Here is a 24,518-nt window from a genome sequence, read left to right as displayed (position 1 = left end):
TTCATTTCCACTGGGAATGGCAACAGAACGGATCTATTGGAATATTGCACCGTTGTTGCCGTGTTCCCAATGGGGGGCCCCTGCTGCTGAAATCGGGGGGGGGGGGGGGCGGCGTCTGTCTGCACTTCCAGCAGCGTGACTCAAACGCTGGCGCTCCGTCTCTGTCGCGCTCACACGAGGGACAGAGCCGCGTAGATTCAGCTTTCTTTTTGAGTGTTTTTTTCTTTACAAAACGATGAGCCAAAGCAGAGAGACCAGCGAGTCCACAGCAGCAAAGGCCGCACATTTGTAAAACCTCAAATATGTTCATTTCTGAACACATATTCCTTCCCCCGATGTACTACACTGAATTGGTGTCATCAAGCTTTGTCGATGTTGATTCATTTTCTGTTGGCTGAGATTTATTCGTTTCACATTCTCCTCAGCTCCCTTTGAAGTATTAAATTAAACCGCAATTGACTTAATAATGATTCCTTTGGACAGATGAGCCTGTGATAAATCTTCATTTGTACGGAGTTGATCTCCATATCACACTGAGCAGCATCTTTCCATATTATCTGTAGGTTAGAATATTTTTCCCAACATGAATGCAGATGCAATGAGTCATCAGGACTCCATGCTTAGATGTCATTGCATCTGCCTTCATAATATATATTATAGATATTATAGCATATCACACCTAAACGAGCCGGAGGAATCAGGTGCACTTTGCCAACGAGGTGGTTGACCTCAGCGAGCGGCGTTTATGACACAAGTTCGATTACAATGTTGCATCCACACACCATGAACAACATGTGCGCATCGCTGACATTTTAAATGCACTTTAAAAAGACAAAAAAACGCACACAGCCTTCCAAACAGCACCTTGAACAGCACAGAAAGACCCTCACATTACGAACACTTGTGTGTGTTTGGCCCAGCTGACCACAATAACACGCCAGACGAAACACAGCGATGTGCTCATAGAGCCATCTAGTGGGGCTCAGAGGTATTAAAGTACCTCACAAAACATTTAAAAGATTTCTTTGGGCTTTAAAAAAAACAAAACATTCTTTTTTTTCACGCCTCTGACACATTTCTACGTTCCTTTTCCTTTTAGCAACCACATGTCTTTTTTGACACCATAAAATGTTCTTTTCTCACCTCTTTTGACGTCAACTGACAAACAATCTGCAGGAAGACGCCAAAGCACATGTGATCTTATCTGTATTGCTAGAAGCTTGTGTTAAACGTTAAAGGACTATGAAGTTCATTCACATGATGGTCCACCAACAACATGTTCACTTTCTTTTTATACATTACATCATTAACATTATAGCGTTATAATATTGATATCTGAAGAAACAATCCGCCACTGAAAATATTATAAAATGCACACTTGAAAAGATGAACGGGTCATTTAATGCATAATTGAACAATTTAAATGTGAGATCAGGCTAAACCTTTAACTTGAGATCCCAAACCAGATGTTTTCTAATGTTTAATATTGATATGATTGATTTATCAAGGGAATTTAATAGTTTAGCTTTCATCAGCAAGCTGCGCACCAGCAGTGATATTTACCGGATGCTTGACAATATTGTTCTCAATGCTTTAATTGTTATTTAATCTTAAATCAAATACTTGATTTTTTAAGGGAAAGAGATGTTTTGAAAGCGTAACTTTTAGATCCTAGAAGTCATGTGTTCATTTCAAGAACATAAGAAAGAAGCAATAATTAACGTTCCTTGTAGTTTCATTATTAAGGAAACGGGAACGTCTGATTTTTTCTATTTCATCATGATGTAAAGTCCCCCACGTGGAAATATCTTTGGAACAGATTGCAGAATGGAAACTTTTGAATAACTAGGACAGAAAACAACATCATCAGAAATCCACCGGGGTGTGGTTCATTGTGCAGGTCAACGACTAGTGTCGTATTTAGGAAAAGCTTTCACTACTTCAACTTTCAAACTTCAACTTCACCCAAAATCTAAACGCAGAGAAGCAATTTGACTATTTGTAGAGGACCGAAATACTAATATCCCTGTACTTTCACTTGTACCTGCGTGGAGTACTTTGACGTCTTGGTATGATTTTACAAAACTAAATGATGAGTCGAAAGTCTCAGCGTGACGGTGTCTTTAAAGTTAGTCAAAATCATGTTGCTTCCAGATCTACACTCATGGAGGTGCAAAGATCCAATCGTTCTACTATGACATCATCATTATAATCTCCTTATTGATTCAAAGTTATTGTGTCCTTATAATCCAGTCATTTCCTGTGTCCTGGTGATTTCTTTAAAGTGTGATTTGAGTGTTTGTTTGCTCTTGTCATCTTTACACACAATAATTATCAGCCAGTCCCGTGACATACTTTGACCTTTCCGAAACTCTTCCGAAGCCCAAACGTGTCGCTGTGGTTGTAGTGACAGGATGATGGAACCTTCTTTTATTCTAGTCACTAGAAGACATGAGATCTGACTCTTTGTAGAGGCCCCAAATGCTAATGTTCCTGTACTTTCACTTGTACTCGCATGGAGTACTTTGACATCTAGTCACTGGAATAAAAGAAGGTTCTCCCATAAACTCTCAACGCCCCCCCCCCCGCAGGGGCCTTTTACGAGGCTTCTTGGGGGGGGGGGGGTGAACTGGAGCATCGCGCTTTAACCCCCTTCTTCTTGTCGGCTTTGCTGGTGTCTTTATCTTCAGCTGGTCGAGAGCTGAATGAGCCTTGGAGAGAAAAAAAGAAAAAAGAAAGAGAAGGAGAAGCTTCTACCCCCCACCCCCCCTAAGCCCGCCCCCCCCCACAGTCTGACCGCCCACAGTCCGGGGGGAGAAAGTGCTGCTTTGTGAATGAAGGGAGCGGCGGAGGGCGCAAAGGGAACTTCACCGGAATCCTTCCGCACGCTTCGGACCGCAGCTGCAGGAGCACCGGGAGGACCGAGAGGAGCACCGGGAGGACCGAGAGGAGCACCGGGAGGACGACGCGGTAAGTCCCGGCGGCAGGAAGCTCTATTCCCCCCCCCCCCGGGTCTTCTTTCCGGCGGGTCGATGCGCGCGTTGTCGCCCGCCCGTGACCGGAATAAATGTGCCGAGATGCGGGGAGCGAACTCCCGCAAACTCCTCCGTCATTTTGAACACGCCTGTTGACGTTTTTATTCCTTATTTTCGTCCCAACGTGGTTTTTCCTAAAAAGTCTGTCCGGTAAACTAATGTAGCCGCTTTAATACCCTTGGTAGGCTGTAACCTTTTGGAGTGGTGATGATGATCCGAAACGATCCGGGATCTTTTTCTTCTCCAGCCGATCTGCTCCCATTTTGACACTCGACCAGAGTTTATTCTCACACAACTCAATAAAAAAACAACAACAACAAAAAAAACCCCGTTCCATGCGAACTTTCCGCCCGTTTCGCAACGTTAACGTGACTCGGGCCGATGACGGGCTCCCCCCAATGCCAGCAGGAACCGAAAACAGGCCCTTAGAAGACTCATTCATGGAATTATGAGCTTTCGCTTCCTGTTTTCACCATCGCTCCTTGATAAGATCCCGGTGTGGCTCTCGAGAAATACCACTTTGTGTTTTGTCCTCCCCCTCCGCAGAAGCTGCCCCCCCCCCCCTTCTCCTCTTCTGGTTGTTTCTTGGGAAGCCCGCAAACCATGAGTTGGGCCTGCGTGGCTTGCCTCGGCCTGCTGGCGGCGGCGGTCAGCGGCGACCCCTGCCTCATCATCAGCGAGATCAACGCCGACAACCCGCGGCTGGACACCACGGAGTTCGTGGAGCTGTACCACACCGGCGGGCAGCGGGCGTCCCTGGACGGCTACACCCTGGTCTTCTACAACGGCAACGGCAACGTGGCCTACAAGGCGCTGGACCTCAAGGGCCACAGCACGGACGACCGGGGCTTCTTCCTGGTGGGCTCCGTGGACATGCTGCCCAAACCGGCCATCCTGCTGCCCCCCAACACGGTCCAGAACGGCCCGGACGCCGTCGTCCTCTACCACACGTCGGCCGCCCGCTACGGCGAGCGGATGAACGTCACGTCGCTGGGGATGGTGGACGCCGTGGTGTACATGACCCGCCGCACCGGCGGCGCCGAGTTCCTCGCCGAGACGCTGACGCCGGGGGAGCCGGCCTTCGTCGAGGACGAGGCGGCCCTGGAGGGGGACGAGTCGATCGAGCGGTGCCTGCTGTCCGAGGACCGCTGGGGCTTCCAGGTGTCCTCGCCCTCGCCGGGTCAGAGGAACAACTGCACGCCGCCCGCCGCCCCGGCGACCATTCCCGTCATCACCGAGCTGAAGCTGGGGGCCGGGCTGGTGGACGGGTTCGTGGAGCTGACGGAGGCCCCGGGCGCCGGCCCCCTGGCGCTGGTGGTGTTGGACGGAAGGACGGACCGGGTCAGCGTGAGCGTGGACGTGGACGCCGGCGCCTCCCGCCACGGGTTGATCTCCGTGAGCGTCGCGAAGGACTACATGAAAGGTCGGTGCCGTGCACCTCGCCGGGGTCGGGTTGGTCGGGGGGTTTGAAAAGCCGCGTGCTGAGTCTCCTCCCCCCCCCCCCCCCCCCGTTCCCTCTTCTGGGTTCCTCCTCAGGAGACGAGTCGGGGGCGGTGGCCGTGTACGGTGGCAGAGCCTCAGATTTCCCCGCGGGCAGCCAACTGAGCCACATACAGCCTCTCGATGCCTTCGTGTTCGCTGGACCCGGAAACAAGCCCAGCGCCAACCTCACTGAGACCCTCATCCCGGGCAGAGAGCCCTACCAGCTCAGCAACAGGCAAGACGCCGCCATGGCTTCTTTTTTCATTTCATAAGTGAACCCCCCCCCCCCCCTCGAGTTTAGGGAAGGTCATGATCAATCTCTTTCAGATGCGTTACCAACAGTCGGTGGTTATTTGCAAAGTGTCAAGTCTTGTGAAATACTGTTGAGAGACTGTTCCTCTATTTGAATGATTTGGACAACAACAACCCTGCAAACGAAGGGCGACCTCATGCGGGTTTTCTCCTAATGGTTTCATTCTCTACGTCAGCTTGAGAGAGGGAGGCTTCTACCTGAGTCGCTGCGGCGTGGCCACCTGGGCCAGAGATCCTGGTGTGTTCTGGGAGGCCCCTCAAACCCCTGCACAGCCCAACCAGTGCCCCTGGCCTAAGATCTGCCCGCACAGTAATGGTGAGTGTTTGAATTTGAGGTGATGGGAGCGAGTCCTTCATCTTCACGGATGAGGGCTGTTGTTGGATACTTTGTGTCAAGAAGGAGCTTCAAGTGTGGGCCTGTAAACACGGATCACTTTCAACTAGGGTTCTTATTTTAATCCCGAGGAACCGCAGGGGTCAATCTCAGAGATACAAGTTCCGTTCCTCAACAGCTGAGGAACCGAGGAAACAAATCGTAATCACCGCGACGCACAATGCAGATCAGCAACTGAAAGCTGGTGAGAAATACCGTTTCAAGGAGGAAGCGAAATAAGTAGAGAGGTGAGAAGGTAGTAGTCTCTAATGGGAAAGCATCAGCTCCATTGGTCCAAATGTAACCGTGAGAAGACGGGAAGAAGGTTACAAACGTTGTGTGTTCCATCGGTCAGATAAAGGACATGAGCAGAGAGCTTTTTTTATTGCAATGTTAAGTACGACGTGTGAGCTCTGCCCCTGGTTACAACCTGATAACCAGGTTAACCAAACCCTTTTTATTCTTTTAGTTTAACTTTTAGTTCTCCTTTTAAGCAGCAGCACGTCGGTCGGAGACACGTTACGGAAAGGTTCATAAATCAATCCAAGGAGGCGGAGGTTATTTTTAGATGTTTCTGGCTTTCTGCTAAATGTGTTGATTATTGTTTCAATAGCATTCAAAGCAGTGTTTTCCCTTAAACTCTTAAAGGTAAAGGAGCAATCCCAGTGTAAAGACAAATAAAAAGCCAATGGCTCTTTTATAGTCCATAGATGTAAAGTTAAACATAACTAGGACATCAGGTTAAAACTTCATAGTCTTTGATTTTATCACAATTAATACATATTTAACGTGTTTAAGTACTGTAACTCATAACAGAAGTAAGTCCATTTGTATGTTCATTGTATGTAATATCATTATGCAACACCGCCATCTATTGGAGTGTTGTAGTGTCAAAGCTGCACTGACTTCTAAAAAAAATGGTTCAAATCTCTGGATGTCCCTTTTTATAATATTTAAGTGCGTTATGAACAAAGCAGAAGGACTTCAGCGGTTCAATCTCATTCTTTTAATCACTCCTGGGTGAATGCAGTCGTCCCTTATGGAACTTAAGTGTTTGCACTTATCTGCCACGGGACCTGTGTGGTTCTTTAGTCGCGTCGTATGTTGTTTTGGTAAATCCCCAAGATCCAAGTGAAGTAAAACCGTTCCTTTTTTTTTTCTCCAAGCGACGCCCATTGACAGCTTCCTGTTTTCCGCTCTAGTGACTCCGGGAGGAACCGATTCACCCTCTCACCTCCCGCCCTGGGGCAACAGCGACTTCCTGATCAATGAGCTCAACACCGACACGCCCGGCGCAGCCGAGGACGGCGAGTACATCGAGCTCTGGCACCCGTCGGGGCGCCGCGTCTCCCTGCAGGGCGTCTGGATACTGCTGTTCAGTGCGCACAACAACAGGCCCTACAGGGAGATCAGCCTGAGCGGCCACTTCACCACGTCCAAGGGCTACTTCCTGCTGGGCAGCGACAGGTTGGTGCCCGCCCCGTCCCTCCGCCTGCCCCCCAACACCATCCAGAACGGACCGGACGCCGTGGCGCTCTATCGCAGCCCGTACGGGCCGCCGTCAGCCGCGCACAGGGGGATCCCGACCCTCGGCCTGCTGGATGCAGTGGTGTACCGCCAGAGGGGGTCGGACAGGGAGGCGCAGGAGCTGAGCAAAGCGCTGACCCCGGGTCAGCTGCCTCTGCTGGAGGATCCAGAGGTTCTGGCCGGTGACGAGGCCCTGAGCCGCTGCAGGGGCCTTTACCCCTACGACCTGTCTGCCTTTTCAGTGAGTACCAGCTGTGGGAGCCATGCCGCGTTTTCATCTTTTTCTCCTACTTCAATTGAGGCAGATGTTTAGGCTGCTTTTCAATCATCAGCGTCTGAAATGCATCCACCAGGTGGCTCCGACCACACCTCTGAGGGAGAACAGCTGCCCTCGCCCCCCTCCAGCCCCCGAGGGCGTGGTCATCGGCGAGGTGGCGAGCGGCCACTGGACCAATGACAGCCAGCAGAGGTCCTTCGTGGAGCTGCACGGGCCCCCGGCGGCGGACCTGCGCGGCCTGGTGCTCTCCGTGTTCGACCAGGAGCACAGCGGCACCGCCATCGCTCTTCCTCTGACCGGATCCGTGGACCAGGACGGGTTCTACGTCGTTGGAAACGTCACCGGAGCAGGTGAGGGGAAAGGAGGGGACCCCTCGTCTAGATCCCTTCAAAGGGAAGGACAAAAGGAGGAAATGTCATTCTCACACACACTCCTCCCCCTCTCTGTCCCGCACAGATCAGACTCTCCCGGAGGGCGTCGTGTTCCCGGCACGAGGAGCCGTGGTCCTCTGCTACGACCTGTTCAGCGTCTGTAGGGCCGGCACCGCCCTGACCAACTCCAGTCTCAGGGACGTGCTGGTGTTCAGCGAAAACCAGCAGCTGCTCTCCTCTCTGTCCGCCGCCAGGGGGAGACAAGTCCTTCCGGCTGCCAGGTTGGTGCAGAAAGAAAGCCAGCAACATGAAGAAGCGACCGCTTTTTTAAAAACACGCTTTTTTAAAAACACGCTCGTTAAAACCAATTAAGGCTGTAAAGCGGGACTGCTGAAAATGCCATGTAGAGGCCTTCACCTAATTAGCTGATTTAGTTTTGGGTTACCGATGGACAGATCCCGGTCGGGAACTAGAAGATGACCGCTCTATCTCTTTTAACGAGGGAAGATTACCATGGAAACTGATGCTGCACCGCTAACCATGGTAAATGGCCCGCTTGCAAACCACTCAACATGATAATTAAAGCCATTAGCATGTTGCATTTTCAGTGGGCGAAAAGGATTTGGCTCCTAGTGGAAAATGCTTTGCGGTGAACAGTTCAATCAGTCCCAATCCACTAGGGGTAGTCAAAGGTGAAATTGGCCACACTCCTCACCTCGGGTAACCAATTTCCAGTGGAAAGCTCTTGATCCCTGACTGATTGTGTTAGTTATAGCTATTTACAACAGCACTGCAGGTCAGGTGGATTTCCCTATACCAACAGTGTTGTTATGGAGAAGGAAAAAAAAAAAAAGACGTGAGACCGATTGTCCAGGGTCACCAAAATGAAGCTCAGTGAGAGCCAGACTAATGACAAGTGATGCATTCATACACGGTTTGAGTATCTCAAAGCGTTTTTGTGTATTGAAATAAAGCGACTGTACGTAAGTGCTGTAGAATATATTATTTCCTCAAACGAATTGGTGCGCATGCAAACCAACATCTATGTCATTCTGTGGTGTGACTTTGTCGTCCCCAATACAGCACGATTTATACGTCTGTCTTCATGCATGTTTTGCATGTGCAGGTCGGTGAAAGATGGTCCCGTTTCACTGAGCCGGTGTTCCTGCTGCGAGGTGAGGAGCCCCTCCTCCTGGACAAGCTCTTCGCCCACACCGCGGGGCACCAACCTCTGTCCGAGCGCCGCCTTCTCAAGTCACATCGACCTATGCCTGGGACCCCTGTCCAGTGACTGGCAGGAGCCGTTGGCAGGTGAGGTGTCATAACTTCAACTTGAATTAAGTTGTACAAAATGTGAAAGACAGATGGCGACAAAATATGTTGGGTCAAAAAATGTCCAAATATAGGTAACAACAAAAAAGTAAAAAAGTAACTTTTTTTCCATGACATCTTTTGACCAAATATATTTGACTTTTTTTGAAAATATTTTTTTAACATTTGACCTAATATATTTTGACCTTTTTTTCCATGATTTTTTTATTCAAAAAATATCTATATATAAATATGGAAATATCATGGGAAAAAAAGTCAAAATATATTAGGTCAAAAGATGTCGAAAAATATTTTTAAAAAAGTCAAAATATATTTGGTCAAAAGATGTCATGGAAAAAAGGTCAAAATATATTAGGTCGAAAAAAATGTTTTGGGCAAAAAGTTGTATGTATGTATGTTCAGTCGAAAAATGTAAAGTGGAAAAAAGACAAAACACCCCCATGTTTCCTAGACTGCAGTGGTCTGATCCAGGGACGGAAGGTTGTGGAGGTGGCTGATTACCTGGAGCGGCGGTGTCACTGTGGTATTTCTGCTTTGTATCTCCAAGGTGAGGCCCTTACTATAAATGGAAATCTGCAGTTTTCTATAAAATCGTTCTTTCAGTTAATCGAAAAGCAAACTATATAGACTGCTCACACTGGGAGAGAACTGAATGTCGCTGTTACCATGGAGTTGTAAAGTGAAGGTAATTGAGCTGTTATGTAGAGCAACTGAGTGTCGTGTGGTAAGTAATTCTCACAACACATCCCTATGTACCCTAAGCACTGTACTAAATTCCGCGCTTTAGTTGTATAATCCCATCCTGTTTCCCCACTCACAGTTCCTACCAAACTAAAGCATAGCCTGAACAACCCGTGACGTAACATTTGTCTTTCTGTGCTCAAGGGGCCAACTTTTCCTGTGTGTCCGGGTGGCTCCGAGTGCGGGGCGACATCCAGGCGCTGTCGGACCATCAGAAGGCCCTCATCGTCCAGACCTCGAGCGCGAAGCCCTCGCCTGCGCAGGGGGACGCCTGCTCCGCTCCGACCACGGACCGCTACACCAGCACAGGTCAGCGGGGCGGTTCGCCACTCAAGCAGGTTTCTGTCATTAAAGGGAAATGATGTGGTGCCCTTCAATGACCTAAATCCAATGGAGACTCCACATGCTGCTGCTTTTAAAGATTCATCAGGTTGTTTTTAAATACCGTGTTGTGTTTAAAGGCATCTGTTTCGAAAGTGTAACTGAATGTGTGCTTGACTCCCTCCTAGCGTCTGCCCTGGGCTTACAGATAGGCCTCATCGTAGCGGTGCTCCTGCTGCTAGCACTGGGAGCTGCTCTCTTCACATACTTCTACAGGAGGAGGTGAGAACTCCTCTCATGCTGTGGTCTAATCACATTCATATGTGAGGGCCTCATTACATCAAAAATGGTTAAAAAGCTAATCAACACCTATAGCAGCTTTTCACTTTTTAATTAGTGAGCTTTGGAGGTGTCTGTAGGCAGATTTCTTTTTATTAAGAGGGTGGCCCAAGCTACCAATTTCTGGTCTATGTGCTAAGTAGAGTAAAAACCTAGTATAGCTATAATTATGAGGTCATTCGAATCTGTTTAATCCATATTTCTGAACCCTTTTTCATTTTTTTAAAATAGCAACTTTTTCCAAAAGTGAAAGATCGGCAATAAATGTCAGGAAGTAGGTCTGCCTTAAAGAGCAAGACCCTCTCGGCAGTCGCCAAATTCTATGCTAACAAAGGACTGTCGTAAAGACCCCGGTTTGTGGCCCCGGGTACAGACTCGTAAACCGGTCCTTGATGGCCCCCCTCATTGCTCTGGTTCATCTGTGTGTGTGTGTGTGTGTGTGTGTGTGCGCGCGCGTTTGTCATAGCGAATTGTCTCCTTGCCCAGGCGCCCTCAGGACTACTGCACCATGGAGCTGAGCGAACATGCGGAGGGGCTGAGCGATCTATAATCCAGGCACCTGGAAGCGCTTGCGCGGGCCGACTTGGGCGGGGGGGGGGGGGGGGGGTGGCCTTTGCCTATTGAACAGTGCTGGTTGCGCCTTTTTAGAGGAAAAAGGAACGTTCTTTTAAAGTACTAGAGCCATAAAGCGGTGACTTGTTACTTAAAAACAACCATGTTATGCAGGACACGCTATAAACTAAATGGCCTGCGTCCCATCGTCAGCTGGTACGGCGTTTTAACAAGCGACTCTTTTAACAAAGATAATATCCGTTGAGCTCCTGTTTAGTTGTGCAAAACGATTGACTTCCTGCTGTTTTCCTGCTACGTGCTGTCAAAGTCCATTTAAGACCTCACAGGGCGTCTTTTAAATGTGAACGTCTTTAGCTAATTTGTGATGAGTGTCTGTAACCACTTTTGTATGCTTACTTAAAGCTGTTTACATGTTCTTGAAAAAAAAAAAAGATGAAAAAGGGATGTGAGGCGGCAGTTTCTTGAATGGCGAGTGTTTGTTTTTTCACAAATGAGGGATTGCTGAAGAAAATCACACAACGTGTTTTAATGTGTGCGCGTTTTTTAAGCGGCCCAAGAACTCTATGTGCCTTTGTACCTGTGTGTTGTCTGATCAGCTGACTCATTTATTTGAGGAGAAGTGCGGCCATCTCCGAGTGTAAATACCGTTGACATGTTTTGAGTCATTGGGGGGGGGGGGGGAGCAGCAGTTATTGCCAATCTGAAGGGATAACTTATTGTGGAAATACAGAGATTAGGTGGGTTTAGAGCACAGCGCAAAATATTTTGATTAAATAGGTTAGATTCATTCCATTTTGTTCTTAGAAATATATAAAAGTTTGAAAGAAGTAAAGCTCCGTTTTTAATATAGTTGAAGTGTAGTGATGCATTTTTATTTGTTTGCTTTAATTTTCATTGTGAGGAAACTTTCCTCTTCCGGATCTTTTTCCTCACATTTAATGTCTCAGTTTTGCGATTTGGCAACTATGACTGTCATGCAAAATGAACCCAATGAAAACAAAGTTATGCCAAGTGTGCTTCTGAAGGAAAAAAAAAAAAAAAAAACACGGTTAAAAACCATTTTGTTGTGTAACGTTTTTATACAATGACTTATGTAAACTTCTATATCTTTATGGTTGCGTCTAACGGTACATTTCTAAACAAAACATTTCAATTGAAAAGCAGGAGGAGATTGCATCAAATGTATGAACATGCAATATAAGCTATAAACACTGAAGACAATGTGGGACACTTCTGCTCAGAGCACCTGTTTATTTGCACTGACCACAATCATACAAAGTGGGGGGCGGGGGGGAAACTAATGTATGCATCTTTTGAGACTAAAATGTCTGTGTACATGCAGAATATTTCACAAAGAAAACATTGTTTTGTCAACACCCGATTTCTTTTTCGTTTTCCTCACTGTGTTTGCCTTCCAGTTTACTTCTCCTTCAAATATCATGCGCATGTAGCAGGTTTGAAATAAAATGTGTCCGCAGTTGACTCGCCGTGCTTCTTCATCGCTTTCCTTTGCTCACGTGCTCAAATCCGTGATCCTAAAGATCGCTTTCCCGGCTGCTCTCGGGGAGCAGAGGCGCTCGCCAACTACTTTTTAGGATTTGTGTGGATGTGTATAATTGGAGCGTATGCGTTCACTCGGCTCTGCTTTGGGATTTGCGGTACCTACATGAATATGTGTCCTTACGTTTCCTTCCTGGCAACGTGAATGTGGAGAATCGTCTCTCAAACCTGGAGCTCTTCGGGCCTCCCTTCCGGCGAGCGTTGGCAAATCAGGCCTCGCCTCACCCCTCATCTGTGGTTCAGACGCGGGGCACGAAGTTCAAGATCCGTCCAGATAGAGGAAACCGAAGCGTGGTAAAAAAAACGTTCAGGCCTGTAAGCGTGTTCTCTGCCGTCTGTCTGCTCAACCTGCTAACCGCAACACAGGAAGGCAGATGAGATAGACGGGGAGGAGCTGCAGAACAAAACGGCACCTCGAGCAGCGGCTGTGCGTTCCATTTTGTCGAGTCTTCCCATCGGCACTTGTCCTTCACCTGCTTTTGTGAGAACCATTGTCCACTACCCCCCCCCACCCCCCACAATGCATCTATGATGTGCGCCCCACGTCCTTCGGCGCGTTCGGACGACCTCTACAAGCCCACGGTGAGTTGCCCGGAGCCGCCCTGTACCTGTTTGACCTTCACAGCCGCAGGAGAATGGAAATGCAATAAGAGAAAGAAAAGATGACTCCCTTTTACCAGGAGCTTCGATACGTCTCACTGCTGGTCACAAAGTGACACGTTTTATTCCATTTACAAGCCTGGATGTTTTCCACTGCTGGTGTATCTGCACCGTGCACATCATAGCAACGTTATTCATGTTTTCATTATTCCACAGTGAACATGAATGTTTCTGTAGTTACCGGGTGCTAGTTACGTCGTCGCCGCCGCGCTCTCCCTTGAGTATTAAGAAATAAGAGAGTGAGTCTGTGAAGTTTACAGCGGAAGCATGGCGCGCGGAGACGAGTGCTTCGGAGTCTTTCAATCAGCTTCCTTGTGCGAGAACGGACGAGATGAGCAACAAACCACACAGGAAGCCATCTGCTATTTCCCCGTTCTGTTTTCAGTGTAACCTCAGACTTCATTTGAATTTGTGTTTTGCTTTTTACTTTCACCGCATCTTTGGATTTCAGTAATACTAATAATATACCTTATTTAAGTGGACATTTCATATAACGGATGCAATAGAATAAATATGAAAAATACAAAAGACTGTCAGGCCATTCAAGTTGTGTGAAATAGTGAGGAATATATATCATTTTTGTTATCTTATTTTACCTTAAAAAGCAACATTTTAATTAAACTTAAAATTAAAAAATGTTATTGATGAAATATAAGCTTTCATTAGCTTTTTCACATAACTATAAGGAAAATATTTAAAAAATCGGACCAGAATGTCTTTTACAGCTTCCGGCTAATGACAATAGAGTTGTATAGAGTTTAAAGACCACATACTCTTATGACCGGCAGGCTTCAGAGAGTGAAAATGTGTCTTGAACACGTATGTTATACTGAATCAGTACACGACTAAATTCACCTAATTAGCATTAATGATTATGGAGCATTGAGTGTTTGGAAGATTTTGAAGGCATCTGTTCATTTCTCACCTCCCTTTTTCACAGCCTGAACATGCCGAGTTCCACAGAGTGTGCGTAATGTTATTTGGTATCGTGCAGACCCAAACAGGAACATCTGAGGACAGAAAGTATCCAACCTTCTGATGGAGAGGGAGGCCCTCTACGATTCAATCCTGGACCGAAGCAAACGCATCACGTGGCAGGACGACTGCTACGTGGATCTTCAGTCCGCGTCCGGCTCGGCCGCTTCGCAAGCAGAAACCAAGGGTAAGAGGTTCATGGGCTGTGACACGTATTTACAGAACTTACACAAAGACCATTGTAAGAAAGAAAATAACAATGGTATCTGCAACCAGTGCCCTCTGTAGAGTGGATGATAGGACGATGAAGGGTAAAAGAAGGAACGTGTGGTCCTGACACTGAGATGAGAGCAGACCGTAGCTTTCAAATGGAAATATATCAGAAAGGTAAAAGCATGAGGTAAAAAAATGTAATTTACAACAATGATCCCCATTTCTATAAGTCTAAAGATGAATCATTACTTCTATGTAACCACCCAGAGAATATTCCATTCTCACATTGACATTTATCATTATCATGAATACTAAGCCACAGAGATGAGATTATGTTATTATTATATTGTATTATATTATATCTGTGGAGAAACCAGAGCGTCGATTAATGAAATTTAATAGATTGACTGATTTTCCTTTTGTTAAAAGTTTCCATTGAAATCCTCCTTTCAACCGTAAGATAAGATCAGACGGTGCACATGAGAACTGTTTAATTTTATATTATCAAAAGAACATCTCAGTTAGAACTTCTTCCAGGTTTCGTCTGAGCTCTGCTCTGGTTTTTCAGATCTTCACTGGATCCAAAAGCATCAAGACCTGCTGCAACGCTTCTGTACGACCTCCTTCCTGGAGGTGATGTTGGCCCACCTGAGAAAGGTGGATGCGGTGAGTCCGGCCGAGGAGACAAAGATCAGGGCACCGACGCGCACCCACGACCAGGTCAACATGCTCACAACTGTTGTCACCGGCAAGGGCGCTCAGAGCTCGGACGCGCTGCGGGGCTTCATCGAGAGCTCCGATTCTCTGGTGGCCCAGCTCGTCATCAACCACGGTGAGGAACGTCTTTCCTTTAAACAGGAGATCTTCCGGGTCAAAGTCAAGATAAGGGCTCGATGCCCGAGTTTCTCCTTGGAAAGAACTCTGTGGTTACAAGCTATCTATCCCCTTGGATCAAATCAATGAAAAGATGAATAATATGAGCCAATTTCCTTTTTCCGCAGATGCCATGGTGAAGGAGCACAAAGAGGTGCTCCTGCGGCGATACGAGCAGAGCAGAGACAGGGATTCCGTCAGCTGCCCGAAACTCAGCGTCTGCTCGAGAACTTTACTTCTGGTCGACGGACTTTCCGACATCCAGCAAAAGGAACACGACTTAATGCAGGTGGGGGCCACTCGAGGCAGGAAGAGAAACCACCTCAGACAGCTGGGGCTGACCAAACTCTTGGAGCCCCTGACGCGGGTCAGTTTGCCGCCCCGGGTCTCTCTCACGGTCGGGGTGGCCGGCATCGGCAAGACGACCTGGGTCCGGCACTTCGTCCGGCAGTGGAGCCAAGGGGCCCTCTGCGCCGACGTGAGCTTCGTCCTGCCGTTCGCTTTCTGCGAGCTGAACTCGGTGGAGAAAGTCTCCGCTGAGAAGCTGGTGAAACTGGCTTTTCCTCATCTGACGGACCCCGGCGTGGTCCTGAGCAGCTCCTGCCGCACGCTGCTGATACTCGACGGCTTGGACGAATTCCGCTGCGCCGCGAATTTTTCCGACGCGGCTCCTTGCAGCGACCCGAAGAAAGAGGTGTCCATTGACGACCTGGTTACCAACATCATCCGGGGGAATCTGCTCCCTGACGCGGCGGTGTGGGTGACCTGCAGGCCGGGAGTGGCCTCGCTCATCCCTGGAGGTTTGGTCGACAGGGTGACCGAGATCCCGGGATTCAGCCCGCAGGACATCCGGCTCTTCCTCGACCACCACTTCTCCGAAAGGGACCTCGCCAGTAGAATATGGGCGCACTTGGAGTCCCACAAAATCCTCATGGTGATGTGCTACATACCGAGCGTCTGCTGGATCGTGGCCGACACGCTGGTCTACATCATGCGCAGCGAGACGGACGAGAGCCTTCCGAGGACTCTCACGGAGCTGTACGCTCACTTTTGCTCCATGAAGTCGGAAGCGGGCGAGCCAAGAGGCAGGGAGCCTGTGAAGGTGGAGCAGCTCCACGGGAGCAATCGCAAACTGCTGGGGAACCTCGGACGACTTGCCTTTTACGGGCTGCTCAAACGCAAGTACACCTTCAGCGAGCAGGACCTCAGGGCCTATGGAGTAGATCTCCTGTTGGGTCAGGGCAGTCTTGGTGCTGGAGTCCTTGTCCGGGAGGAGTTGGCCATATGCACAACATACCGGTTCACACATTTGACTCTGCAGGAGTTCCTTGCGGCCACTTTTTACCACGTCTCCTCCAAGCGGGCCATATTCGACCTGTTCTCTGAGAGCACCATGTCCTGGCCCAAGATCGGTTTCCAGAACCACTTTAGGAGCGCCTTTCAGCACTCGCAACAAGCCGAAGACGGTCACTTGGACGTGTTTGTGCGCTTCCTGGCGGGCCTGCTGAGCCCGGCGGCGCTGAAGCCCCTCGCCGGGCTCCTGGCCGTGGGAAAAGACGAGGGGAACCAGAAGGCGTTCGCCGCGGGGTTCTTGCAGGGCCTCCTGGTCAGCGGGGGTGCCGTGGTGTCCCTGCGCGCGGTCAACCTGGCCTACTGCTTACACGAGCTGCAGCACGCGGAGCTGTTGCGCAGCGTCGAGGAAGACTTGCAGCTCGGCAGCCTGGCGGGGAAGCTAACGAGGGCCCACTGCGTGGTGCTGGGCTACCTCCTGCACGTGTCCCCCGAGTGCAGCGAGCAGACCAACCTGACGGGCTCGCTGAACTACGCCACGGTGAAATGTCTGCTCCCGCAGCTGCTGTACTGCAGCTATCTCAGGTCAGCGCCGCCTCCCTCTTGTAGACTCAAGCTCAGGCGACAGAGTTGAGGAAGTGAAACGTCTCCCTCCGTCTACTCCGCAGGTTGGAGAACAATCACTTCAAAGATGATGTCATGGAGTTGCTGGGAAGCCTCCTGAGTGCCAAAGACTGCCATATCCAGAAAATGAGGTGTGACCCCACTTGACACACAAATGGATTCCCATTTTGTAAATGTGTATGATATGGTGACCTCTTTCATTTATTTATATTTTACTGCCCCAGTTTGGCAGAGAACAACATCGGAAACAAAGGCGCCAAAGCCCTCAGTCGCGCCCTCCTGGCGAACCGGACACTAACGTCTCTCAAGTGAGATTCCTTACGACTAACCATAAATGTCACACTTTGTGCTTATCTCAAAACACTCAAACCTTCGCCTTCTCAAATATGAAGTGAGACGCGGTATTTCTATTACGATTCTTTATATCATCTAACCAGCCAATTTATTCATATTTATAATAATTTAGTCTGCGGAACAACAACATTGGCTCCAAAGGTACAAAGTTCCTGGCGGAGGCTCTGAAAATGAACCAAGTCCTGGTATCAGTCAAGTGAGTAAACCTGCAATTTGGTTTTAGTTCATGCAAACAGTTATCTTACAGTATGTCAGCGTACACTTTTGATTTCGTCTCACTGCTGAATGCTTAACCTCCAGCTTTCAGAACAATGCAATCGAGGAGGAAGGTGCTCAGGCCCTTGCAGAAGTGCTGCACTGCAACCGCAAACTAGTGTCTCTCAAGTGAGTAATGCCTGGCGTTCCCCTTTCTTTCTCTTGCACATCCTGTGTTTACTGCGTGTTTGTGTCGTCATACAAACACTGCATTTTTTTTTTCTTACATGCGTTCAATTATTCAGCATACGGAAGAATACAATTGGAGCGGGAGGAGCCAAAAGGATCGCGGAGGCGCTGAAGACGAACCGGACGCTCACAAAGCTGATGTAACCTTGTTTATTCGCTGTGCTGATTTTGATCATTTCACACTGTATCGTGTGCATTGATGCAGAGATGTTACGCACACCAACGCGGGGGCTCAATTTGTCGTGCTAACAAAGCATCAATCAAAGCACTGATTGGGTCACACACTGATCACGTAGATGGTAATTTAACTTTTTCTTAATGTGTCCAGTCTGTTTCTATTCTCGCCTGCAGCCTTTGCAGTAACCAGCTCGGGGACAAAGGCGCGATCGCTCTGGCAGAGGCGTTGGCTGTGAACCACACTCTGCTCTCACTCCAGTCAGTACGCCTTGTAGCATTGTCCCTCACTCACTATTCAAAGGTCTACTACCAGTGCCCTTTCCAACATTTGTGGGTCTCTTTGCACTGTCGATGGAATATGAGACTGCGAGGGGTTCACCGGCTGACGTGTTGATGCTTTCAGACTTCAGAGTAACTCAATCAGCAACAAGGGGATGACCGCGTTGACCAAAGCTCTCCGGCTCAACCGGGGCCTCGTCTCCTTGAAGTAAGTACACAGGTTTAGCCAAGACACCTGCGTTGAGTTGAACAAAAGGGAAAACCTCACATTATTGGCTTCACCTGAGTCAACATTACAAGAGGGAGCACTCCTTTAAGACGGAGATTCACAACATTTGAAAGCTGTGTTGAGTACTTAAAACTCTCATAACAGTGCGAAAAGCGTATTTGTCTTGCGTAGGATAGCAGGGTAATCCTTATCTTATAGTTTTGTACGTTTTTAACCGAGTTACTGAAGTTTTCAGTAACTGAACCCTAAATATCTGGTTTCACCTGAGCATCCCCATTGAGCTTTAGCGCTTTAGCTTAGCTTTAGCGCTTTAGAGGTCCTAGCAAAGTGGGGCCAGCTGTTTCTCTGTTTTTTTTGCAATGCTAAGCTATAAGCTAAGCCGCTGCTGTCTATAGCTTCATATCTACTGTACCTCTGTGAAAGAGTGTTCTTTTGTGATAAAACAACATTACGTTTGGTTGCCCTCGGCAACAACAACAAGAAACAACGCACAACAAATAAAAAGACGCAGAGATAAAGACGTTTCCACCGCTGTTCCCTCACGTGCCGTCTCTCCGTCAGCTTAAGGGAGAACTCCATCGGGGTGGAGGGAGCAAAGAACATGGCCCATGCGCTCCATGAGAACAACTGTCTGCAGGAGCTTGAGTGAGTCACACCTCAGTAAAAAAAATCTTTGTGTTGGCCACAGGCGCTGTTCAAAAACCTCATTCCTCATACTGCGGTTTGTCACTTTGTGCCATTGTAAAATGGGAACGAATAAAGTACTGGCCGGTTTCTGAAAGCAGGTCGTGGTTAGTTAGAAGAATGATGAAATTCACACATCAAGTTCAAGGCGTAGACTTTTTATTTTTACCAAATGATAAATGGGTTTTGTCTGCTTGTTTGGAAGCCCATTTTGAGATGGTATCTCATAAAAATCTGATAAAAAAGTCAAAATTATGGGTTGCCACAAGTGCCTTAAAGGATATTTTATTTTTCCTGAATGTGGCCGACGTCATTCTTAAATAACAGACTTTTAATCACACCAAATTGTGACAAAAACACACAACTTGTTTTGGACAAGATCTTGTAATTGTGTATATACTGTTTTTTTATTGTGTGTGTGTGTGTGTGTTTTTGTACCTCAGTCTCACAGCCAACCTGTTGCACGATGAAGGGGTGCAAGCTATAGCTGGTGCAATCAAGTTTAATCGCGGCCTCACCTCTCTGCAGTAAGTGAGGCTTTTAAATAAAACGGCTCGCCTGCATCACACGCTTTGTTTCCTGAGTCGCAAGACGCCGGTAGAAGCCTTAATGACCACCTGCTTCAACAGCAATTGCTTTCAAAACTGCCAAAACCTCACAATGCAGACGAGTTAGTTTAGCGCCATATAATCGTTTTGGGTTTTTTCAGCAGAGGAATCGCTATTTCTTTCAATGCAAAAAGACTGTTGTTGGTTTTTTTTGCCCTTGCCGGTGTTACGTAATAAAAAATACAGACTTTGCCCCACAGTTAATCTCCTGCACCTGTCTTTCTCTTTTTCCAGTCTTCAGTGGAACTTCATCAAGTCCTCTGCCACCAAAGCGCTGGCCCAAGCGCTCCTCTCCAACGGCACCATGCAGCTCCTGGAGTAAGTCCAACTCGGCGTCCAAAGAGCGGACCGGAAGGATGCGTTAGTCCCTGGTTGTAGAACCAGGTCCCATGAGCCACTAGCAAAGTTGTGTTTTTTTACACCTGTGTGTCTCCGTCTCGTCTGCAGTCTACAGGAGAATGCAATCGGAAACGAAGGCGTCATCTTCCTGGCCGAGGCCCTGAAGACCAACGCCTCCCTGCGTACATTATGGTATTTATTATGGTCAACAAATAACAACGGTTTAAAGTCTATACAAATCAAAAATATGGAATTCAAACTAAACCCCTGTCCGTGACGTGTTGTTTTCCACGACCTTGCTCTGTGTCCACTGGTTTGCGTTCCGTCTCTTTAAGTCTTCAGGGAGTCTCCGCGAGCACGAGTGGCGCCATTGCGATGGCGGAGGCTCTGACGGCCAACCGAACCCTGCAGACGTTGGAGTGAGTCCAGGCGCTTCCTCCGGTGTCAAGCGGCTCTTTCGCTATTTGGCATTCAGCCACAGACAAGCCGCTCGTTTAAAATCCAGCGGGGCTCAATCAAGCCTCTCAGTAGAACTTCTGTTTCCCTCCTCCGGTCAGTTAAGGTCCAATACATGCAGGTACTGTTATACAGTCACACTGAGTCATTGATTTACGAATCGGTCCGTCGTCTCAGTGTGTATTTAATCATACAAACGACTTCATCACAAAAAAAGGACATAAATCACAACACGGAAGAAACAAGTGAGACCAACCAGACGTGGTATGTGTGCAGCAGCTATTGTTGCGTTACCTGATGGCAGTTTTTCCCCTTTGTTTCAGTCTGCGTGGCAACACTGTGGGGATGGAGGGAGCGAAGGCCCTGGCTAATGCGCTGAAGATCAACCGAAGCCTCAAGTCGCTGAAGTGAGTTCTAGACTGCAGTTTGTCGTGATCCGTGTGAGACGAAATGTCGGTGTTTCCCCAGGCAATAGTTTTTGTTGCTATATTAATGATGCAAGACAAATTATAAGCGGCAGCAAAACAATTATTGTTAGACAAAAAAAACAAAGACAAACCAGCCGAGAATAATAAAAGAGAGGTTTTCTGCAGCCAAGTCATTAAAATATCTTCCTCCTAGCCCTTTGTGGCAATTGTCCGACTATACCCACTGCCATGTATTCTCTTTAGAAAGGAAAAATATCAAATGAAGTTGTTGCCTGATAGGTTGGCTCTTCGAAATAATGTACCTCAAGGACTATAAGTGAATACCGGGAAGCCAGCGGCTGGACGAAAAGATGACCAAGGTCTGCTGAAGGTCGAGAGGTTACGCAATAACAAGGATGGGACATTTCATCCCAAACACCCTGCTGCTACTCTTTGTCATGGCGGATGTCACTGACGTGGTTAAATCTTGCGTTTAAAAAAAAAAAAAAAAAGGAAGAATAACTTTAATCATCGACAATGCAGAGCGAGAAAGGATGTCCTGACCTTCAGTGGCCACATCCTTCCGCCAAGCCTGTGCATCAATCACAGCAGTGATGAAACATTTAAGATTACCAGGGTGGTGCACACCACCCACGTGCTCTCCAGGAGAGGGCATCGCCCCGAGCACACGGGCTGATCAGCAATGCGGGGCCATGTGGAGCGGGACGCTGAGGACGGTGGGAGGCCCAAGAGGGAGCAGCATTGTTTCTTTCTTTTGAAAGAATATCCATTAATAGAATCAAATGACTGGGTTTTTACGGGGGAGAAGCGGAGGTTCTCTTCAAAAAGCTGCTCGACCGACACGAGATTTGAATCCCATCACACATCTGTGAAAAAGACACCAATGCCGCAATTAAACTAAACAATCCTTTCCCTAACCTCTTTGTTTACGCGAGCTTCACTGAGACGATCTGATAAAAACAACCCAATGACTCCAGTTTTGTAACCACCTGCTCAATTGTCTTGTAATATAGCGCTTTAAATGGTACGGCTCTTTTATTAAGATTGAGCTTCTTAGATGAAGCATTTCAGCGCTGAACATAAGGCAGCAGACTCCCACGAGCCTGACAAAGATTTTCTCTCCATGTTTGTCCACTAAAAGGGAGAGTTAAAAACTTTTGGCTCAGTCATTGTAGCTCCTGCTCTCATACGCGCTGCACTTCAAATCATGCACTTTGCATTTGAAAAATAAAAGCTTTTATTTTCAAATGCAATGACGCATGTTGGTTTTTTTGTGCACCGTCAGCCTTCAGGAGAACTCTCTGGGCATGGACGGAGCCATATTCATTGCGACAGCCTTGAAGGGAAACCACCAATTGACGTACATCAAGTGAGTTCTCCCCCCCCCCCCGACATATAGAGGTTATTACATGCCGTAATGTTGCTTTCATCACAAACTGTATTTTGTAGTTTGCAGGGAAACGGCATTGGAGAATCGGGAGCGAAGGTCATATCTGATGCTATAAGAGCCAGCGCTTCGGGCTGTGTGGTGGACATCTGAAGGTCACTAGGTCAACGCTGCCGACGTAACACAGCAACAAAAGCTGTACGTTTGTGCTGAGTATCCCTCTGTGACTGTTTTAGATATTCACACATCTATTATGGTATTATTACTATGTAACAGACACGCAGCATCCACACATCATACAGGAGGTGGTGCGGCAGTCCTCTTATCGGCCCTGATTCATTTGTCAATGTGTAAATTTGCCCTATTTGAACAATGAATCTGGTGTACAGCAATAAAATGGACTCTGACATTTAAACAGTGGTTGTATTCCCCTTTTTGTTTTAAAAAAGGTCAAAAATCTGTAGAGATTGTCGGCTATAAAATGTATGATGAAAAACGCATTTCACAAAGACCGGAGCGGCTCCACAAATTCAACGTCTTCGATTTGATTTTTTATGTCTGCGCAGCATCAACTTTACATCAGAAATACTTTCAACATCATTCCGGATGAAATGTCAACCAGAGAACAACAATGTATTTTTTGTCCTCTTCTTAAAAGGGACATTTGTTTGCAGGGACTCCCCATGTGTCCCCCCCCCCTGCACACTGCGTCAGTATTTGGCTCATTCTTTGTCATTTCGGGATGTGAGCGGGAGAGTTTGCTCAAAGGACTTGGGCTTCACATTTAATGGTTTTCAGTCGGCCTACTGGGTTCAGATACAACAATACTGGAAACAAGCAAGAGAGAAATGCAACAAAGGTTTCAAATCACGGACATTGTGTTTCATGGTTGGAAACAAAATACGCCTGTTGTATATATTTTTTAAAAGAGTATTAATAGGGACAAAATTGGATGACATTTAGTTGAGTCTTTGTGCGTGAACTTCTCAAGCCTCTCAGTATGTGTCCGGCTCTTCCATCGAATCCGTCCAGATTTAATGGGGAGTATTAAGTTTGCAGCTGTGATATGAAAAGTGTCCCTTGTATTAAATCTGCAATAACCAACCCAGTCTCCAAAAAAAGCGTGAAATGGCTACGTTGGTCCACCGTGATAAACGTAGTCATGTTACGTTTTCCCCCAAAATAACGTTACTATGTTACGTTTCTTTTGGCCCATTCATTTACATTGCTTTGCATATAGGTCACGTGACTATCAAGTTTCCCGGTAGCGAAAAGAAAAACATGGCGGACGGTCAGCATAATCTCCGTGAAAAACACAATATTTTAAGAAAGCATCAGCATTTGTATGCATTTCGATGGCATTTCTAGCGAGAAGTATGCGTTATTCTTTCATAATCTTCTATCAGAGACTGTAGAAGACCTTCCGTTTATTCGTTTCTGCGAAGATTTGAGTGTCCCTTTGGGAAAGCGTGGCTACGCAACGCCTTTAACGGCGCATTATTAAAAAAACACTTCCAGTGGGGGCGTTACCGTAAAGAAGCGTTCAGCCTTAAAGCCACTAATCGCCAAACAAAACAAACTCAAAGCACTCGAATCACATTATGACTTTTTAAACATAAATTCCGTTATTTTTATGAGTTTTCAATGAAAGAATGCATCATTTCCGGGGGTAGGCATGCCCGGGACATCCCGAATTATGGGCAATTTTGATTTGTCCAGCTTTTTGACAGCTCCAGTCCCGACTTCCAATCACAGCCTCCTAAATCAATGACGCGCCTAAAACTCTCGGATCGAACATTACGTCTTGTTTACATGGGAAAGGGGGGCGGGGCTTCGCCCTCAGAGCGGAGCGTCATTTCTCGCTCCACACGTCTCCTCTTTTTACTGGCCAGGAAAACGGGCGATCTATCCCACGTGGGTCTGGCTCCATTCCATTGGCTCTGACGAATCCATAGAGAGGCGGGACTTATAATTTGCCCGGCAAACGGAGAGATTTGAGCTGCATTGCTTCCACTGTGCGTGAAGTGGCCGTGAGGCCTCCACTAAAGTCTCTCTCTATTTGTTCTGCTTTACTCAATAAAAGTAAAACCTTTACAGATATACTGTCCACACACTAGGCTAACATAATGGAGACTTCCAGGCTTCGTCCTTTATGTTTTATGGGGATAAAGCCCCTGTAAGTAGTTTTTTCCCAAGCAAATCTGAGTTTCTTCTTTTTTTGTGTGTCCCATACAAATATCAAAATATATATACTG

At 47.4% G+C, this 24,518-nt stretch overlaps 2 protein-coding genes across 5 annotated transcripts; both read left to right on the top strand.

The window, feature by feature from the left end:
- Positions 1–3,593: 3,593 nt before the first annotated feature.
- On the top strand, positions 3,594–10,717 carry si:ch211-183d21.1 (uncharacterized). Of its 2 annotated transcripts, none has more exons than XM_062560007.1 (11): positions 3,594–4,458; positions 4,575–4,752; positions 5,006–5,145; positions 6,405–6,970; positions 7,083–7,356; positions 7,463–7,658; positions 8,504–8,688; positions 9,161–9,256; positions 9,595–9,759; positions 9,960–10,053; positions 10,597–10,717. In XM_062560007.1, the coding sequence occupies exons 1-11, from the start codon at positions 3,639–3,641 to the stop codon at positions 10,658–10,660; spliced, it is 2,778 nt and encodes a 925-aa protein (XP_062415991.1). In that variant the 5' UTR covers positions 3,594–3,638; the 3' UTR covers positions 10,661–10,717. The 2 variants fall into 2 exon arrangements, with proteins under 2 accessions (XP_062415991.1, XP_062415990.1); XM_062560006.1 differs by having other exon boundaries at positions 4,572–4,752.
- A 2,029-nt stretch (positions 10,718–12,746) lies between these two features.
- nlrc3 (NLR family, CARD domain containing 3) lies at positions 12,747–22,965 on the top strand. 3 transcript variants are annotated; one of them, XM_037463164.2, is made up of 19 exons: positions 12,747–12,825; positions 13,844–14,065; positions 14,660–14,923; positions 15,093–16,839; positions 16,923–17,009; positions 17,103–17,186; positions 17,345–17,428; positions 17,533–17,616; positions 17,733–17,816; positions 18,028–18,111; positions 18,257–18,340; positions 18,923–19,006; positions 19,489–19,572; positions 19,888–19,971; positions 20,101–20,184; positions 20,328–20,411; positions 20,772–20,855; positions 22,162–22,245; positions 22,326–22,965. In XM_037463164.2, exons 2-19 carry the CDS (start codon positions 13,942–13,944, stop codon positions 22,414–22,416), a joined length of 3,405 nt encoding a protein of 1,134 aa, XP_037319061.2. In that variant the 5' UTR covers positions 12,747–12,825; positions 13,844–13,941; the 3' UTR covers positions 22,417–22,965. The 3 variants fall into 3 exon arrangements, with proteins under 3 accessions (XP_037319061.2, XP_037319063.2, XP_037319064.2); XM_037463166.2 differs by having other exon boundaries at positions 12,756–12,825; positions 13,898–14,065; XM_037463167.2 differs by lacking the exon at positions 12,747–12,825 and adding an exon at positions 14,155–14,265 and having other exon boundaries at positions 13,954–14,065.
- Positions 22,966–24,518: the final 1,553 nt, after the last annotated feature.

This window comes from Pungitius pungitius, chromosome 21 (genome assembly GCF_949316345.1).
Source record: "Pungitius pungitius chromosome 21, fPunPun2.1, whole genome shotgun sequence".
NCBI classification, from domain to species: domain Eukaryota; kingdom Metazoa; phylum Chordata; class Actinopteri; order Perciformes; family Gasterosteidae; genus Pungitius; species Pungitius pungitius.
The sequence above is the reverse complement of the archived record's forward strand: the minus strand, read 5'-3'. Positions and strand labels throughout refer to the sequence as shown.

What these genes read in the sequence shown, in the direction of transcription:
- nlrc3 (XM_037463164.2), top strand. Translation starts at nt 13,942, where the DNA reads ATGGAGAGGGAGGCCCTCTACGATTCAATCCTGGACCGAAGCAAACGC. An exon ending in TGCCATATCCAGAAAATGAG is followed by an intron (nt 17,010 to 17,102) that starts GTGTGACCCCAC and finishes TTACTGCCCCAG; the next exon opens with TTTGGCAGAGAACAACATCG. An exon ending in CGGACACTAACGTCTCTCAA is followed by an intron (nt 17,187 to 17,344) that starts GTGAGATTCCTT and finishes ATAATAATTTAG; the next exon opens with TCTGCGGAACAACAACATTG.
- si:ch211-183d21.1 (XM_062560006.1), top strand. Translation starts at nt 3,639, where the DNA reads ATGAGTTGGGCCTGCGTGGCTTGCCTCGGCCTGCTGGCGGCGGCGGTC. An exon ending in GATCTGCCCGCACAGTAATG is followed by an intron (nt 5,146 to 6,404) that starts GTGAGTGTTTGA and finishes TTTCCGCTCTAG; the next exon opens with TGACTCCGGGAGGAACCGAT. An exon ending in GGACCGCTACACCAGCACAG is followed by an intron (nt 9,760 to 9,959) that starts GTCAGCGGGGCG and finishes ACTCCCTCCTAG; the next exon opens with CGTCTGCCCTGGGCTTACAG.